Source organism: Eurytemora carolleeae, unplaced genomic scaffold (assembly GCF_000591075.1).
Source record: "Eurytemora carolleeae unplaced genomic scaffold, Eaff_2.0 scaffold298, whole genome shotgun sequence".
NCBI classification, from domain to species: domain Eukaryota; kingdom Metazoa; phylum Arthropoda; class Copepoda; order Calanoida; family Temoridae; genus Eurytemora; species Eurytemora carolleeae.
In genome coordinates, this window is record NW_019397132.1 from 194,785 (window position 1) to 212,293 (window position 17,509).

Below are 17,509 nucleotides of genomic sequence, written 5' to 3' on the forward strand. Positions count from 1 at the left end.
TCTTAAAGGTCTTAACCCTAAATTTTAACATTATCGGTAAACGCTGAAAATGATTTTGTGCTTTGCCTAAATAAGTTTTTGGAAATAGGTATTTCCAAGATAACCCTAAAAAAATTCCTTCCCAACATATTAAAAACTTGCAGATTGCAGAGGGTAATACTTTTAATGAAAACGTGCAATATATTTCTATATAATAAAGCTCTTCACTCATATATATATATATATATATATACCATAGGATACAGGTTTCATGGTTTACTAATATATTGGAGATTATATAGTAGTAGATACAATCTACCATAGGATACAGGTTTGATGGTTAACTAATATATTGGAGATTATATAGTAGTAGATACAAACAACCATAGGATACAGGTTTCATGGTTTACTAATATATTGGAGATTATATAGTTGTAGATACAAACAGCCATAGGATATTCATATTAAAGTATATAGAGAAGAGTTAGCATACTGTTTTTGTTAAGATATTTGAGAAAAACGGAACGTATAGAAGTCAGTTTGGTGTGACAGGAAAGGAGGAGGGACAGCTGTATTATCCCAGGTATACCTTCAACTTAAGTAGGAAAGTAAGAAATATATTTCAATGTTTTTTACATCATCATTATCAGTCCTAGGACAGATTTGATCTTTAAGTTATATAGATATTGATAAACAATTACTACAAAATAATGTTTAGAATAATTATTAAAATAATATTTGGAAAGTTATTCGGTGTTTTTTAAACTCTCTACTCAGACGTGTTTTTTTGGGGTCTTCTGTTTGGTCAGCCAGGGAAGGGGATAAGTTTACCTGGATGAGATGTTTTTATTGGTCTATTGTCTGTCAAATTATGGGTTGGTAGATTCTTACAATTCCATTCTTCACTCGGATTAGAAATGGACTTGGATATACGTAAAAACAAACAACATTAAGAAAAGACGATTTTCCTGCAAATTAAAGTTGCTATGGGAAAACCGGTGTTACTAATGTAAGCAAAATTCCTAAAAAATAGTTTAAAGAAATACCAAACAATCTATTTTAAAATATTGAAATTAGGACATATTAGATGTCAAAAATAGATTTTGAGAAATAAGAGAACGTAAATGGTAATATCCCCCCAAATTCCATTTTTTGCCCTTGATTTAACAATAATTTTTAAATTAGAATAAAAAACAATGCAAAGAATAATCGCATCTTTAATAGCCATTTTGTCATGTTTTGCTGGTGACGTTTTGTTACTAATTTTATCCTAAAAGTCATTTTCACATGGCAATTTTAATTTTACAATGTTTGTACTCCTAGTTGTTCAGATTGTACTCCTAGTTGTTCAGATTGTACTCCTAGTTGTTCAGATTGGCAAAACCGAATCCCATCCAATCTTATTTCGACTATATATCTATTTATCTGCTTATGAAATATGTTGTGATTGTGAGCTTTGATTAAGTATTTGTTTTGTCTCTATCAATCCATCACCGTATCTATGTCTGTAGGAAAGTAGCTGTGATGAAGGGCTCTGGGAAGTTTGTAATCTGTGACAGGGGAAACGAAAGATCAAGAATGCAAATATTTACTAAACAGGGACATTTTGTCAGGTTAGTTTAGTACTTTGTCAGGTAAGTTTAGTACTTTTTCATGTTTAGTACTTTGTCAGGTTAGTTTAGTATTTTGTTAGGTTAGTTTAGTACATTGTCAGGTTAGTTTAGTACTTTGTCAGGTTAGTTTAGTACTTTGTTAGGTTAGTTTAGTACATTGTCAGGTTAGTTTAGTACTTTGTCAGGTTAGTTTAGTACTTTGCCAGGTTAGATCATTTGTTGGATGTTAGGTTCTTTTCCAAAGGCATTTTCTCAAATCGCCCTTGGGAAAATGCCTTATGGAAAACAACCAACACTTTGTACAAAAAGTCTGGATATAAAAAATGTTTTTATTTAATATTTAATTTATGATTGTTTAGGAAAATCTCAATCCGCTTTGTTGACATCGTAGCTTCCTTAGCTATAACTAGAGAGGGACATATAGGTAAATACACATTATTCCGTAGAAATCAGGATTGAGCCTTTGTTAAAAATTATCGTAAAAACGATTATTAATGTCACAATTAGTTACGACACAGTCTAGTGTGGCGGAGTACAGACCAATGACTTCAAGTCACCGCCCAGCTGCAAGTGCCACATATAGATAGTCCATCTTGGTACTAACCTAGTATGAAACTATTCAGAAAATTATTAATGTACTTAATATAAAGTAAAAAAAGGATAATGTCATAATTAAGTATTTTGAACTGTTCAGTTGTTGTGGACAGTGTAACACCGACTTTATTTATTATCTCTGAGCAGGGGGAAATTATCAGCTGGTTCGAGTGTGCAGGTATATATTATTATTCATTGTAAATACATTATTAAAATTAAGCCTCGAATCCCCCCACCCCTCATCTCCAGACAGATACAATTCAAACGATTTTTTAAAAGGACGGAAAGAAAGAAAGAAAGAAAGAAAGAAAGAAAGAAAGAAAGAAAGAAAGAAAGAAAGAAAGAAAGAAAGAAAGAAAGAAAGAAAGAAAGAAAGAAAGAAAGAAAGAAAGAAAGAAAGAAAGAAAGAAAGCAATTTTGTTTAGATTATATGCGTGAGCCGAGTGATATCTTCATCAGTGGAACAGATTTCTACATTTGTGATTTCAAGGTATGACCCGTATCACAATTTCTACATACGTCAAGAAGTAATCTCTGTGTTTTTATGTTCACAATTCATGAAACACTTGACCGATTTGCTTTAAATTTTGATAGGGGAATTCAGTAGAAGCACTGGAATGTTCTAGTTTGGTTTAAAAATATTAACATGAGTGAATTGGCTTTCTTTGAGAAAGTATATCCTCCATGCAAGGCTGGGTTCCTAAACTAGTATATCTATGATATACAGATGGTCTCGTATCATAATGGTCAATGGAGTATCTATCTAATAAACTATATACATATACAGGGTAACCCAAGGATGAGACTTCAGAGACGATTGTACGGAATTTGTTTAATCCGTTTTCTTGCAGTCAGGGTTCCGTGTAGACCAAAACTGGCATACTTCTGTGCTTGTGAATTTAGTAGACCATCAAAATACTAAATTGAATGCAGAAACCAAAAATCAAGCTGTAAATCGTCATATTTTTAGAGTTTTGGGTCGTCTTTACAGTCTTATCCTTTGTGGGTAACCCTGAATTACATATATGTTAGCCATAGCTATCCAAACGACTGAACCAAATTGGCTGACATTTTATGAGGAAACATTGGCTAAAAATATGGACGCCGGGCACTTTAGCTAGTCTACCATAATACTGAAAATTCGGACAGAATACTCAAAGAACCCTGTTTTTCTGCATGCTATAAAATATATTTGTAGGAACACATCTTATCATTTATGTTTATATATATATATATATATATTCACTATGGTTTCAATACCTTTATTTTCAGGGACACAATGTGGTATAAATATTATATTTGTTGGGACACAATGTGGTATAAATATTATATTTGCAGGGGCACAATATGGTATAAATACTATATTTGTAGGGTCACAATGTGGTATAAATATTATATTTGTTGGGACACAATATGGTATAAATACTATATTTGTAGGGACACAATGTGGTATAAATATCTGTATTTGTAGGGACACAATGTGGTATAAATATTATATTTGTAGGGACACAATGTGGTATAAATATCTATATTTTTAGGGACACAATGTGGTATAAATATCTATTTTTAGGGACAGAATGTGGTATAAATATCTAAATTTTTAGGGACACAATGTGGTATAAATATCTGTATTTTTATGAACATAGTTTGGTATAAATATCTATATTTGCAGGGGCACAATATGGTATAAATACTAAAATTGTAGGGACACAATGTGGTATAATGTGGTATAAATATCTAAATTTTTAGGGACACAATGTGGTATAAATATCTGTATTTTTATGAACATAGTTTGGTATAAATATCTATATTTGCAGGGACACAATGTGGTATAAATACTATATTTGTAGGGACACAATGTGGTATAAATATCTATATTTTTATGAACACAGTTTGGTATAAATATCTATATTTGCAGGGGCACAATATGGTATAAATACTATATTTGTAGGGACACAATGTGGTATAAATATCTATATTTTTAGGGACACAGTTTGGTATAGATATCTTTATTTGCAGGGCACAATGTTGTATAAATATCTATATTTGTAGGGACACAATGTGGTATAAATATCTATATTTCTAGGGACACAATGTGGTATAAATATCTATATTTGTAGGGCACAATGTGGTATAAATATCTATATTTTTATGAACATAGTTTGGTATAGATATCTTTATTTGCAGGGCACAATGTTGTATAAATATCTATATTTGTAGGGACACAATGTTGTTCAAATACCTGTATTTTTAGGAACACAATTCTATATATATTAAAGCTCTTCGCTCATATCTTATATATTTCTAGGTCAGCAATAGCTAGCCTAATGACTGGACCAAATTAGCTTTTTTTAGAGAACCCATGGCTACCCTGGGGATAACAAATGCTTAAAAATCAATTTATAAATTTTTTCCATTTTTTTTAATTCGATTTTTTTATATTACGAGCAACGCCGGACACTCTGCAGCTAGTGTGGTTTAAATATCTATATTTGTAGGGACACAATGTTGTGGTATTCTCTGAAGCAGGAGAGTTTAAGCGAAGGATTGGATTTGAGAATATTACTAATTTCCCGAACGGTATTGATGTGTCAGGTATTCCATTTTTGATTATATTTACCAAAATAGTTACCAAGAGAACATAGGTTCGACTGATCAAAGATATTAGAATGAGTTAAATCCATTAAAAGGGACTGTCCTTGTAATTTTAAGTGACCATCAATGGGAAGAGTGATCTTTCCGATTTTATAACAATACCTTTAAACCTTTTTCTGATCAACAATGTGGAATGAAGAGTCGGTTTTCTCGCTTCTTAACTGATTATTCTGACAATTTTCTCCTTCAACAGTAACCTGCAAGTCACTGTTATAAAGCACATTTGAAAAGTATCAGAAAAAAGCTTGTATATTTTATCCAATCTTGGTAAAAACAAAGCTTTTATGGGTACTGTTGTGAATCTGTTCATAGGCCAATCTATTTTATCTATGAATGAATTCAGATGCTGGAGATATTCTGATCGGTGACTCTCACGGGAACAGGTTTCATGTAGCAGTATTCTCCTCAGAGGGAAAACTTCTGGGAGAGTTCGAGTGTCCACATGTCAAGGTTGGTTGTTCTTTTAACTTAAAGTCATGCTTTGCGTAAATATGGGTCAATAGTGTGTCTTAAATGGTGTATTCTCAAAATTGCGTCTTCAATAGTGTGTCTTAAATGGTGTATTCTCAAAATTGCGTCTTCAATAGTGTGTCTTAAATGGTGTATTCTCAAAATTGCGTCTTCAATAGTGTGTCTTAAATGGTGTATTCTCAAAATTGCGTCTTCAATAGTGTGTCTTAAATGGTGTATTCTCAAAATTGCGTCTTCAATAGTGTGTCTTAAATGGTGTATTCTCAAAATTGCGTCNATTCAAAGAATTGACTCATATCGTTCATTTTACAGCTGTTGGAATTATTTATTTTTTTAAACACAAGAACAAGCCATAGGATATTTTAAAATCGATTTGCATTGAACACTGAGCCAAGTGTGCATGCAACAACTAAGAAATTCTGTTTTTTTTTGCTTCAAACCCTTAAAAAAAGCATTTTTATTTTTAAAAAGTTATAGTGGTACCTTAGTGCGCGTCTTTAATAGTGCGTCCTCAATTCGTCACCGCATGATAAATTCATTAGTTGTGCGTTCCTTTTTTACAACTGAGAATGTTTTAGTCAGTATTATTTTGATATAATTTATTTATCCAGGTTTCCCGTTGTTGTGGGCTAAAGATAACTAGTGAGGGATATGTGGTAACCCTGGCGAAGAATAACCACCATGTTCTAGTTCTAAACACCCTGTACATACCCTAGTTTATCTAATACATAGTACACCCATATTTGGTGTACAAGGTATATAACACGAGGAATTTGTCCGAACATTTTGATTGAATTTTCAGTAATTCAGAAGTGAGTGGAAAACTGCACTTCTCTCCAGTATTCTACATTATATAGTATATACCTACCTATATATATCAAACATTCGATTCTAACGCTTAATAGAAAATTTTACGTGACTATTTACCCATGAGTGCGTTTTTGCACATTTCTTTGCACACTCTAAAATCTGCATGTAGTTTATTCAAGCATGCATAACATGTACAAGTATTTTTTCTAGATTTAAACTTTAATAATTCGCTTTTCCATGTACATTAAGACTGTGAGTTTTAGAGCCTTAGTGTTCTGACTTAAACTTAAATCTTTAATTTTATTTTGACCCTATATTGTGTCGTGATTTTTAGCTAGTTTGAAATATTTCTGAAAATTTAGTATTAGTTTTTCTTATCTTTTAGGCATTTAGTATTAAGCATATATATATATATATATATATATATATGTTTATGTGTATACAGCGCGGCATATGTTTACTTGTATACTTGCATAACTTTTAGCTTTAACTACAACTATCTTTGCGATCTAGCGTATCTTATGTCCTTTGTTTTAGTTTTCCCATAGCTTCGCGTTCTTTTATCTTACCTCTTTGAAAAACTTTTCAATTTAGAATTTGTTTGAAATTTTGAATTTTTTTGCAAAATCTATTATTCCATCCATATCTAGTCTTTTTTAATTGATGAAAAATTATTTTAATGTTAAATTGTTTAGTGTCTTTCTTAAGTTTTTGGGTGACCACCCCTTTTTTTTTTTTTTTTTACAGGTATAATGCTCTTTTATGTTTGTCTTGTTTTGAGGTGCTTCATAAATACCAAAGTTTTTTATTTATTTTTTACCGCATTTTCTGATAAAACCCCATTGTAAGGTTAAGTGATTTCCGGATTCTTTATTTTCGGGATCAAATCAATATTTCCGTTTTGCTTTGTGCCTCTTCTATCTTTACTGTTTACAAAATATATTTACAAAAAAATATTGTAATTTTAATATTCAACTATTTACGTATTTACTCTCGTATACTAGAAATAGGTTTTAGAATTAAAATACAGCACTGAATTTCTGCCAACTCGGATAAACTAGTTTTTCCAGCTTACTTTTCAATTTACACAATACACAACCTATTAAAGATTAACATATTAATTATTAAAAAGAAAAATTCCTATTAAAGATGTTGTCCAAATTATAAATATTCCAAGAAACTTTCAAACAAGTTGGCAGAATTGAAATGTGCTTAAAATATACCATACAAATATATATATTTTAGCTCAAACTTATATACATGTTTTATCAAGGAGTTCTCTTTTATCCATTGTTTACAGTTCTGCAAACACTTTATATAAAACATTATCTCTATAATCAATAAGCCTTTTAGTTTATTTTGTTACTGGATTAACGGTGTAGCAAAGATAAAATAAAAAGCTGGATATCATATACTTCACAATAATTACAACAGATACCATTCATTATTCATCTTTACACAACCCTGTCCTAGCACCCATCTTAAGCCGAAACCAAATATTTTGAAATATTTTGTAATAAATTCTACCCTTTCACATTTAAAGGGAGAGACCGGTTATGTAACATAATTGAACTGAGAATGCAGTATTACAGAGAAAAACTTTAGGATTCATTTGATACCAATGAGACATTTTTACGGTGTACAATTCTTAAATAAAAGCGTAAAGTGATATTTTACCAGTTTTTTACAATTCTTAAATAACATGGACAAACATGTAACAAATACAATAAAAATATAACTAGTTGCATGTATACAAACAGGTTGAGAAAAATAACCAACTTCTATCATTGGAAATAAGTTTTAAAATTAATTTTTGAATTTCCCAATTGAAAATACAATTATAGAAACAGCAAAGGTAGTTGTGATAATGAAATTATCGATTCTGCGGTTTCATCGATAATTTCTTTAAAGAAATATGTTCCTAAACAGAAAATTAGTTTATAAATTATTTTTTACATGTTTTGTCCGGATTATTAAATAATTGTAAAAAGCCTTCTGCTGGCTGAAACAATTGATGTAATATTACTAATTACTTTACGCTCTTATTTAAGAATTGTAAAAATGTGTCGTTGGTATAAATTGAATCCTAAACTTTTTTCTGTACAATACTGCACTTTCAGCTCAAATATGTTACATAGCCGGTCTCTCCCTTTAAAATAAACTTCAAACTCTAATTATCTTTACAAGTCTTTTGAAGCAAACATTAACTATCTACAGGGGCGGATACAGGATTTAAGTGAGGGGGTGGCAAGATTTTTTAGGAACAAAAAAAATTCATAATTAGGAACAAAAAATTGCGCCTCAGGTGAAGTCAAAATTAATGACTAAAGACTAGAAATTTAGATTTTTAACTTTTCACACATTATAGTTTATTAAGACAGATATTTTTCCTGTTTTGCACTAGGGTTTCTTTCCTTTAAGCATGCTATTGAGAAGCTATTCTGAAAATAGGAAAAAAATTCCAAATTCAGGTGGGGCGAATGTCCCCCCGCCCCCCCCTGTATCCACCCCTGACTATCCATGATAATAACTTAATAACTTAATGATTAAAGGATTAAGAGATACCAGCTAAAAAAAAACTTTTATCATGAAACCTGGAGAAATACTAACGACCAGAAAGTTTATATTGCAGTATAAAAAATGATGTCCAGCTTTAGGAAAAAATCTGATATTTTACACGAGCTAGATTTACTTTATATTAACCCTATTCCTGCTTGGGGGGGGGGTCAACTGTTGAAATTTTCTGACTTTTCTTACATACCCGAAGCCCTCCCTTTAGGCCTAAAACCGGGCTTTAATACCAACTGCCTGAGTCCTCAGGCACAGTGCCTGATTGACTGCTTTTACCTGTAACAAACTAAATCTTTGTTTTGACCCACTTTCACTTGTCAGATTTTGATAAAATTTAGCTTTTGGAAAGCCTATGACATAAGGAAACGGATTGCACAAGTTTTGCGGAAAAAATTGCAAATATTTTGCAAACAACCTGTCAAAGGAAATTTGCACATTTTTAGTTTTTCTTGATTAAAAATCAGGTTATTTAAAATTTTGCAAAAATGTTTGCATATTTAAAATGGCATGGTCAAGGGCTTTTCAAAAATGTATAATTTTTCATTTTTTGGACAATTTTTTTTTGCAAACATTTTTACTATATAACTGGATTTTGCGATAAAAAATTTAATTTTTGCAAATTTGCAAAATTTTTTGCAGATTCTAAAAGTAGAGCACAAGAGCTTTCTAATGATGTATCATTTGTCATATTTGGACATAAAACATGGGATTTAGAGGGGGGGTCAAATTGACCCCCCCCCCCCAGCATATCCTGGTTTTCAAGTACCCCAGCAGGGATAGGGTTAAAACCATTTCTTCCCATTTCCAGAAGAAATTTTATCTTTCTTTTTTGTCATGTGCTTGAGTTCACAAACAAATAAAAAATATTATCTTGTTAGTTTTGTTTTAACTACGTGGTAAGAATTTATTGTTTTGTACGGGCAGGTATTATTCTAATATTGGAAAATCTACATGTTCTTATTTCTTTTTATGGCAGTGAATATATTATATACTTTATACTCCCTGGCCCTTCAGATGTAACTTTATGATAAGAAACTTGTCTTATCTGTTTATGAAATATTATGTACCTGTACATATTATGTACACCTTTACAGAACCTTGCTCTGATAACTGTACTGTACGCCCAGCAATAAGGTGCAGTTATTAGAGCGCACTTTTCTACTTTGGAACTGAGGAATCTAACAATTCACAGTATAAACATTCTAGTCCAGGACCAAACAATAAACATTGCTCTTTTAAAATTGTTTAATGACAAAATATCTTTTTTTACAATCGTTTATCTGAGCTCATTATGTGAACAGTTGAGCTTTCAGAATTCTCATTTTAATTGTTTAAGAATTTAATTGTTTTGTAAATTATTTGTAATTCTTTGCAGTCAATAAAAGTTTAATTATCAATTGTTCTTGTTTTTAGTTTACTCACGAACCAGATTAAATAAATAGCGGATTATAAAAGTGGTTTAACTATCTCTCACTATTACGAAGTCTAATCTCAGTTTTTGAACAAAATAATATGTATAATGTATATCTCAACATAATAGCATTCATATTATAGAATTATAACTTGATTTATCGAATAATCCGTTTGGTCAACATACAATTGCTGGATTAAGTAAGATCTAACTTATCTATTAAATAATCAGATCTTGCTAAAAATAGTTATTTAACTCAGTTAAAACAGAAAAAAAAACAGCTTTATTGATCTAGAAAACAGCTTTATTGATCTAGAAAAAAGCTTTTTGATCAGAAAACAGCTTTATAAATCTTAAAAAAAACAGCGTTATTGATCTAGAAAACAGCTTCATTGATCTAGAAAACAGATATGATAAGCAGTTACATTGGTAAAGAAACTAGCTTCAATAATCTAGAAACTAGCTTCAATGTTCTAGAAAGCAGTTTTATTAATCTAGAAAACAGTTTTATTGATCTGGAAAACAACTTAACTGACATGAAAAGCAGTATGATAAAGAAACTTGCTTCAATGATCGTGAAAATGAAACCAGCTCTTTTGAGCTTGGTTCCAGTTACATAGACTTTTAAAACAGCGTTAAAAGATTTTAAACCGGCTAAATTGATTTTGAACCCAGCGTAAAAGTTCGTTCAAACACGTTCTTGAAACAGTTTATTGTATCTGTGACGTCATTCTTTGTGGGATAATCTGTCGTAGATCTGGAGAGAGGTTTTAAGCCTCCTGACTTATGGATTTAAGAAACTGGTATCTCTGTTTAAAGTTCTTTGCTCTCAGGTGATCTGAAACCAGTTCTCTAAATAATTATTGAAAATAAAATCTTTTTTTTAAATATAAAGCAACTGACTTTGACACGACAGGCAAATTTTCTATTCTCTAAATATTTTCAACCCGATGGCGTAAACCTTCGATGTTTTAAACTTAAATTTTCTTACGAATTTTATAATTGGACAGATCAAAGACCTACGACATCAGGGAGCAAAGATATATTAATTCAAAAGCAGATTTTATCACAATAACTCGCTTAAGAAAAATTGATATCAAAATGAAAGTCCTGATTAAAATTTTAATAATTTCCTTGTAAGGTTCTGCTGAATCCAGAACTGACGTTTATCTGCCTCTATCTCCACCAAGTATTTATCTGTAACATTAAATAAATTAATCAATTTGGCCAATTATTCTCAGTATATATGAGAATACAGCATCAGTATCAGCTCGTCAATAATATACGTGGCATTCATTTGTGAACCTTCTCTAGCAAACAAAATACCCATGGTTTCCTAAAATACATGTTAAACAATTTCTTATATATTTCAATGTTGCGTCGCATAATATTTTATTGACTGCATTTCGAGGAAAAGTTTAGCCTAAATCCCATATTTTTTGGGTTGGATGGTAAGTTAAAACTAGTTTCTAAATGGTTAGTAAGTGTTAAATTTAAACTAGTTTTAAAATGGCTATTCTAAACTAGTTTCAAAATGGTTAGTTTAAACTAGTTTCTAAATGGTTAGTTTCAACTAGTTTCTAAATGGTTAGTTTCAACTAGTTTCTTAATGCTAAGTATAAACTAGTTTCTAAATGGTTAGTTTAAACTAGTTTCTAAATAGTTAGTTTTAAACCAGTTTCTAAATGAGTAGTTTAAACTTGCATATAAATGGTTAGTTTAAACTAGTTTCTAAATGGTTAGTTTTAAACCAGTTTCTAAATGGTTAGTTTAAACTTGTATATAAATGGTTAGTTTAAACTAGTTTCTAGATAGTTAGTTTTAAACCAGTTTAAATGGTTAGTTTAAACTTGTATATAAATGGTTAGTCTAAACTAGTTTCTAAATGGTTAGTTTAAACTTTTATATAAATGGTTAATCTAAACTAATTTCTAAATGGTTAGTTTAAACTTGTATATAAATGGTTAGTCTAAACTAGTTTCTAAACAGTTAGTCTAATGGTAGCTGAAGCGGCAAGCTAGCCTACCCTCTGTCTTCTTGAGAACTCTGGCCGTATCCCCGACACTGTACGCGCAAGCGCTGTTGGGGTTACAGGCCTGGGAGAATTCAACGCGTGGAGAATCCCATTCTGCGTAAACAACTTCTCCAGTATCCTAGTATATGTATTGTATGGTATGTTAAAATGTATTTCTAGCCTTCTGTAAAGGGGTGAGTGCTAGACTACGATAAGGAAGATCAACAATTATGAATATTGAAATCAAAGATAAAAGATAAATTAATAGAGCTGTCAAGTATTGAAATCAAAGATACAAGATAAATTAATATAACTGTCAAGTATTGAAATCAAGGATAAAAGAGAAATTAATAGGACTGTCAAGTATTGAAATCAAAGATAAAAGATAAATTAATAGAACTGTCAAGTATTGAAATCAAAGATACAAGATAAGTTAATAGGACTGTCAAGTATTGAAATCAAAGATACAAGATAAGTTAATAGGACTGTCAAGTCACCACAAGTCTAGTAACCTCCAACTGAAAGTCGATTATCCTTTAAACCTTATATCGTTGGAAATCGGAAATCCCATATAAATAACGACAACAGTCCCTTTAAAATCATCGATTGCGGTGTTTCTTGACGATTTTATTTATCTAAGAATATTACACCTGTGGAAGAGATGGACTCAGAAGAGAAATCCAGTTTCTTCGATCCGTTTCTCTTTGAAAATACAGCAACATCTCCTAGAAGTAAAACAATTATTTAGGTATATTTTGATGATTTAATTATTACGTACATATATATTTTTGGCATTATTTGATAGCGAAAACTTGGGAAATCCCGGTCGTTCCTTGAAAGAACGACCGTTTTGCACTGTTGACGACGCCCAGTCCCATCCTTGACTAGTGGAGAAAGAACGATATATTTAGTTACTTACGACATATTTAGTTACTTTGAGAGTCAAAACCGTAGTTATAAAGTGCATGATAACCAGAAAACTCTGGAATAGGAATTCGACTTTTAAACTAAAGTTATGACTTTAAATAGTCCAGTTAACAAGAGGCACAGCAACTGTATAAATACCTGAGTTCTATGTTCATGGTTCTGTAGCAGAGTAATCCACACAGGGAAGCTGTTCTCTGGTAAACCTGAAATGGAAACTTATAAATTTACAAAAAATATTATTTTGTTTCTTAGTTTTTAGTTTCAAAGTTAAGTAATCACAATTGATAGCTTAGAACCCGTTTTTTTATTATTTACCTTAAAATCTACCAAAACTATATTTCAAAGCTTGGGTAGGGGATAACTGTGGAAAAAAATATATCCCATGGGACCAGGGATTTGGATACATTAGTTAACCAGAGACCAGGGATTTGAATGATTTAAGCATTCGTTGACCAGGGACCGGGGGATTTAAATGATTGAAACATTAGTTAACCAGGGACTGGGGATTTAAATGATTAAAACATTAATTAACCAATAACCAGGGACCGGGGATTTAAATGATTAAAACATTAGTTAACCAGAGACCGGGGATTTAAATGATGAAAACATTAGTTGACCAGGGACCGGGGATTTAAATGATTAAAACATTAGTTAACCAATAACCAGGGACCGGGGATTTAAACGATTAAAACATTAGTTAACCAGGGACCGGGGATTTAAATGATTAAAACGTTAGTTAACCAGGGACCGGGGATTTAAATGATTAAAACGGTAGTTTACCAGGGACCGGGGATTTAATTAAAACGTTAGTTAACCAGGGACCGGGGATTTAAACGATTAAAACATCAGTTAACCAGGGACCGGGGATTAAAATGATTAATACGTTAGTTTACCAGGGACCAGGGATTTAAATGATTAATACGTTAGTTTACCAGGGACCGGGGATTTAAATGATTAATACGTTAGTTTACCAGGGACCGGGGATTTAAATGATTAATACGTTAGTTTACCAGGGACCGGGGATTTAAATGATTAATACGTTAGTTTACCAGGGACCGGGGATTTAAATGATTAATACGTTAGTTTACCAGGGACCGGGGATTTAAATGATTAATACTTTAGTTTACCAGGGACCGGGGATTCCTCCCGGTTTAAACTAGATATTTGAACCAGGTTCCTGTTACAGTAATCTATCACAGCATACTTATCATCACTAAATATACACATAAATAAATTTAGATAAATAAATAGATCTAAGTTGATAGATAGATAGATAGATAGATAGATAGAAAGATATGATAGATTTAGATGGATAGAGAGATTTAGATAGATAGATAGATTTAGATGGATAGATAGATTTAGAAAGATAGATTGATTTAGATACAGGTTGCAAAGATATAGGGATTAGAGTTTGTGGCAAAAGCTCAGTTCATTTAGATGAATTGACAGATCTAGATAAAAAGATAAATTTAGATTGAAAGATACGTTTGATATTTGGATGGATCGATTGATATAATTTCTTAAATAAAGAGATTTAAATGGATGGATTGAACAAAAAAAGATAAATCATATCATGAAAATTGTTAATTAATAAATACCTTTTCTTCTTTGATATGACTAAAAGATCACTGAAGAGGTAGAAGACTAAATAAGAATTAGTGTTAGTCCTTTTTTTATATTTTATCATGTTTAACAAGACATGATTTTTTATGTTTTATCAATTTTAACGAGACATGATTTTTTTATATTTTATCATGTTTAACATGACATGATTTTTTTATATTTTATCATGTTTAACAAGACATGATTTTTTTTATATTTTATCATATTATTTTTTTTATAAATTAATAATGGTATTTTATAAATCGCATTACCTAAATTCTGTCGACTGTTCCTTTTCCCAAAAGTTAATCTAAACCAAAATCAAACTTTTAAAAATTAATTTATGTAAAAATACAATTTTAACCTTCTTGAAAAGTCTATAAAACGTATTTAAATATTTCTTACAATACAAACAAAGCGGCAAAATAAATAAGGAAGGAACACAGAGACTTTTACCCCCCCCCCCCAAGTATACGCCCCTGAAGCTGCTTAAAATCGTCTACGATGAAATACAAACAAAGCGGCAAAATAAATAAGGAAGGGACAATGAGACTTTACCCCCCCCCCTGTATACGCCCTTGAAGCTGCTTAAAATCGTCTACGATGAAAAGCTCTTCTGTAAATTAAACTATATTAACCTGACACTTTCAGTTGATTCCTTCCACTGAATTCTGAAACAAAACTTTATCATTTTCTCGTTTTTTGGTATCGTTACAAAAACTACAGTTAGGCCCTGCTACAGTGGAATTAGAAGACGATATTTACACAATATTATGTGTAGCAAATGTGTGCACAATTTCTGTGTTTTATGTTCATTGGAATATTAAAAATTATAACAGTCGTCTTCCTACCCTACAGTTTGATGGGTCCCGCTGTATTATACTTTGTGTTACCTTGAAACTTCTCCTTGTTTTACTAGATATCTTGAGGAAGATATTAGAGCTATAGCTCTTAACTCTCTAAATATAAATATTCTATTTTATTGAACCAAGATTTACTTTCTTTTTAACATTTAAAATGTCAATATATATCTCTCTGTTTGTAAAAAAAACGTTTTTTTCGCCCTTGATTTTAACTTTGCCCAAGCGATGATGACAAATTTTTATAAAATATTTAATAGATTTTCAATGCATTATTTCCTGTTTGGAAAATGAGACTGTTGTCACCTGAAATCCAAAAGTTTACTAATACAGATCAGTTCCTCCATTCTTTAAAAATATTCATATTTATTTTTAGATACAGAAACAAATAGACCTTTCTCAAGAAAGTTTTTTAGTTTTTTTAATAAGTTATGTTTGGGGGTCTTTTTGGTGATCAAAGCGTAAGATTCAGATTTAAAAATTTATTTTTGAATATGTTTAAGTTCCTGTAAACGCTTCTAGCACCCTCATTACATTCCTCTACTAAACAGTTCAACACTTCTATACATTCTCTGAACAAAGAATAACCGCGTCAGATTACATAATAGTATATCTATATAATAAAGCTCTTTGCTTATATATATTTATATATTTGTATATATGTAAGCTATAGCTGAGGGAATCCTTGATCACCCCGGGGGTAGCAAAGGCTAAAAAAATCCTAAAATATTTTTCGAAATTCGAAAAAAAAAATTTAAGTGTTTCTAAAATTTCACGGGCAACGCCGGGCACTTGAGCTAGTATCAAATAATATCTTATATAAATATATCTTATAAAGTAAATGTATTAAACAGGATAAAAAGAAGCATACAATCTGGCAACAAGATTATTAATTTGAATTCAGATTTTTTAGTATACATATCAACCTGTGGAATGAGGAAAAGTTTTTTTTTAAATATATCTTTTGTAATATATCACCTAGAATTGTAAGATATTACCTAGCCGTGTGATATTCCTGCTCTGTAGATGAAAGACGACCCTGGAGCGCGGACACTAATAGCGGAAGCCGCGTAACACGTTGCATTGGTAACATCAAGAAGGAGTGCAGGGAAAGGGACTGACAGGTCTGAAATTGAAAGAACCGGTTCATGTAGGATTTAGTACTGATAAAATCATAAATACGTCGACAAATGAATGATGGAAGAACTTTCTTAGAAATCTAAAAAAGGAATAATTTGATCAAAGAATATTCAATGATTCAGTTAATTAATTATCCATGACTTCAGAAAATCATGAAAAATCAAATTCATACTTTTAATCTCTATTTCTTAAATATCATTCTTTTTTCAATTATATATTATCTACCTGCTCTTTACTAAAACTAATATTCAGAAGAAAAAACGCCTACTTCTTAAAGGGGCCGTTCCCTTATTTGGGTGATTTCATGGTAAATTAAACAGCCTATTTATTAGCTCTTAATTGGAATTGGATTTTTTTGTTCAGAATACGAGCGCATAGGTATGATTAGCTAATAAGCTATTTAGTTTACTATTAAATTACCCTTATAAGTGAACGGTCCCTTTAATTAACATTCCCCCTTGGTTTTATTTATTTCTTTTAAATAAATTAATTTCAGTTTAGTCTATTATAAAATTTTATTTGAATTGACCTGGGAAGATTCTAACTCTCTCAGCACCTCAACAAATCTAGAGTTCTCCGACCTTAACAAATTTTTTCAGACATATTTATTGGTTTTCAGACTCAGACTCTGACATTTACAGACATTTAAATATTAGGATTGTTCTAAATATTTAAATATTAGGAATGTTCTTAATATTTAAATATTAGGACTGTTTTAAATATTTAAATATTAGGACTGTTCTAAATATTCACATATTAGGATTGTTCTAAATATTTAAATATTAGTACTGTTCTAAATATTTACATATTAGGACTGTTCTAAATATTTAAATATTAGGACTGTTCTAAATATTTAAATATT

The 17,509-nt window shown here is 30.8% G+C and overlaps 3 protein-coding genes across 4 annotated transcripts in view; 1 reads left to right on the plus strand and 2 right to left on the minus strand.

Moving 5' to 3' along the window:
• Positions 1-237: 237 nt before the first annotated feature.
• On the plus strand, positions 238-6,483 carry LOC111712218 (B-box type zinc finger protein ncl-1). Its single transcript, XM_023486775.1, has 9 exons — positions 238-245; positions 486-562; positions 1,491-1,592; positions 1,952-2,016; positions 2,287-2,364; positions 2,612-2,676; positions 4,685-4,781; positions 5,185-5,291; positions 5,924-6,483. Exons 3-9 carry the CDS (start codon positions 1,504-1,506, stop codon positions 6,026-6,028), a joined length of 606 nt encoding a protein of 201 aa, XP_023342543.1. The 5' UTR covers positions 238-245; positions 486-562; positions 1,491-1,503; the 3' UTR covers positions 6,029-6,483.
• A 3,443-nt stretch (positions 6,484-9,926) lies between these two features.
• On the minus strand, positions 9,927-17,283 carry LOC111712216 (rho guanine nucleotide exchange factor 16). Of its 2 annotated transcripts, XM_023486773.1 has the most exons (14): positions 17,177-17,283; positions 16,506-16,633; positions 16,014-16,079; positions 15,814-15,855; positions 15,541-15,606; positions 15,286-15,318; positions 14,920-14,957; positions 14,644-14,689; positions 14,173-14,258; positions 13,184-13,248; positions 12,769-12,843; positions 12,131-12,257; positions 11,238-11,301; positions 9,927-10,956 (listed from the first exon to the last, which is right to left on the minus strand). In XM_023486773.1, the coding sequence occupies exons 2-14, from the start codon at positions 16,598-16,600 to the stop codon at positions 10,875-10,877; spliced, it is 885 nt and encodes a 294-aa protein (XP_023342541.1). In that variant the 5' UTR covers positions 16,601-16,633; positions 17,177-17,283; the 3' UTR covers positions 9,927-10,874. The 2 variants fall into 2 exon arrangements, with proteins under 2 accessions (XP_023342541.1, XP_023342542.1); XM_023486774.1 differs by lacking the exon at positions 12,131-12,257 and having other exon boundaries at positions 10,872-10,956.
• LOC111712207 (uncharacterized) overlaps positions 17,153-17,509 on the minus strand; it is an 18,489-nt gene continuing 18,132 nt past the window's right edge. The window contains exon 17 of the mRNA XM_023486752.1: positions 17,153-17,228. Within this exon, the coding sequence (XP_023342520.1) occupies positions 17,153-17,228 (76 nt within the window). The remainder of the gene's footprint in view (positions 17,229-17,509) is intronic.

Excerpts from the sequence above, each read along its gene's own strand:
- LOC111712218 (XM_023486775.1), top strand. The coding sequence starts at position 1,504 with ATGAAGGGCTCTGGGAAGTTTGTAATCTGTGACAGGGGAAACGAAAGA. Across the intron at positions 2,365-2,611 it reads CAGCTGGTTCGAGTGTGCAG|ATTATATGCGTGAGCCGAGT; the intron begins GTATATATTATT and ends AATTTTGTTTAG. Across the intron at positions 2,677-4,684 it reads TCTACATTTGTGATTTCAAG|GGACACAATGTTGTGGTATT; the intron begins GTATGACCCGTA and ends CTATATTTGTAG.
- LOC111712216 (XM_023486773.1), bottom strand. The coding sequence starts at position 16,600 with ATGTTACCAATGCAACGTGTTACGCGGCTTCCGCTATTAGTGTCCGCG. Across the intron at positions 14,259-14,643 it reads GTCATATCAAAGAAGAAAAG|TGATGATAAGTATGCTGTGA; the intron begins GTATTTATTAAT and ends GTGTATATTTAG. Across the intron at positions 12,258-12,768 it reads TGAGTCCATCTCTTCCACAG|GATACTGGAGAAGTTGTTTA; the intron begins GTGTAATATTCT and ends TACATATACTAG.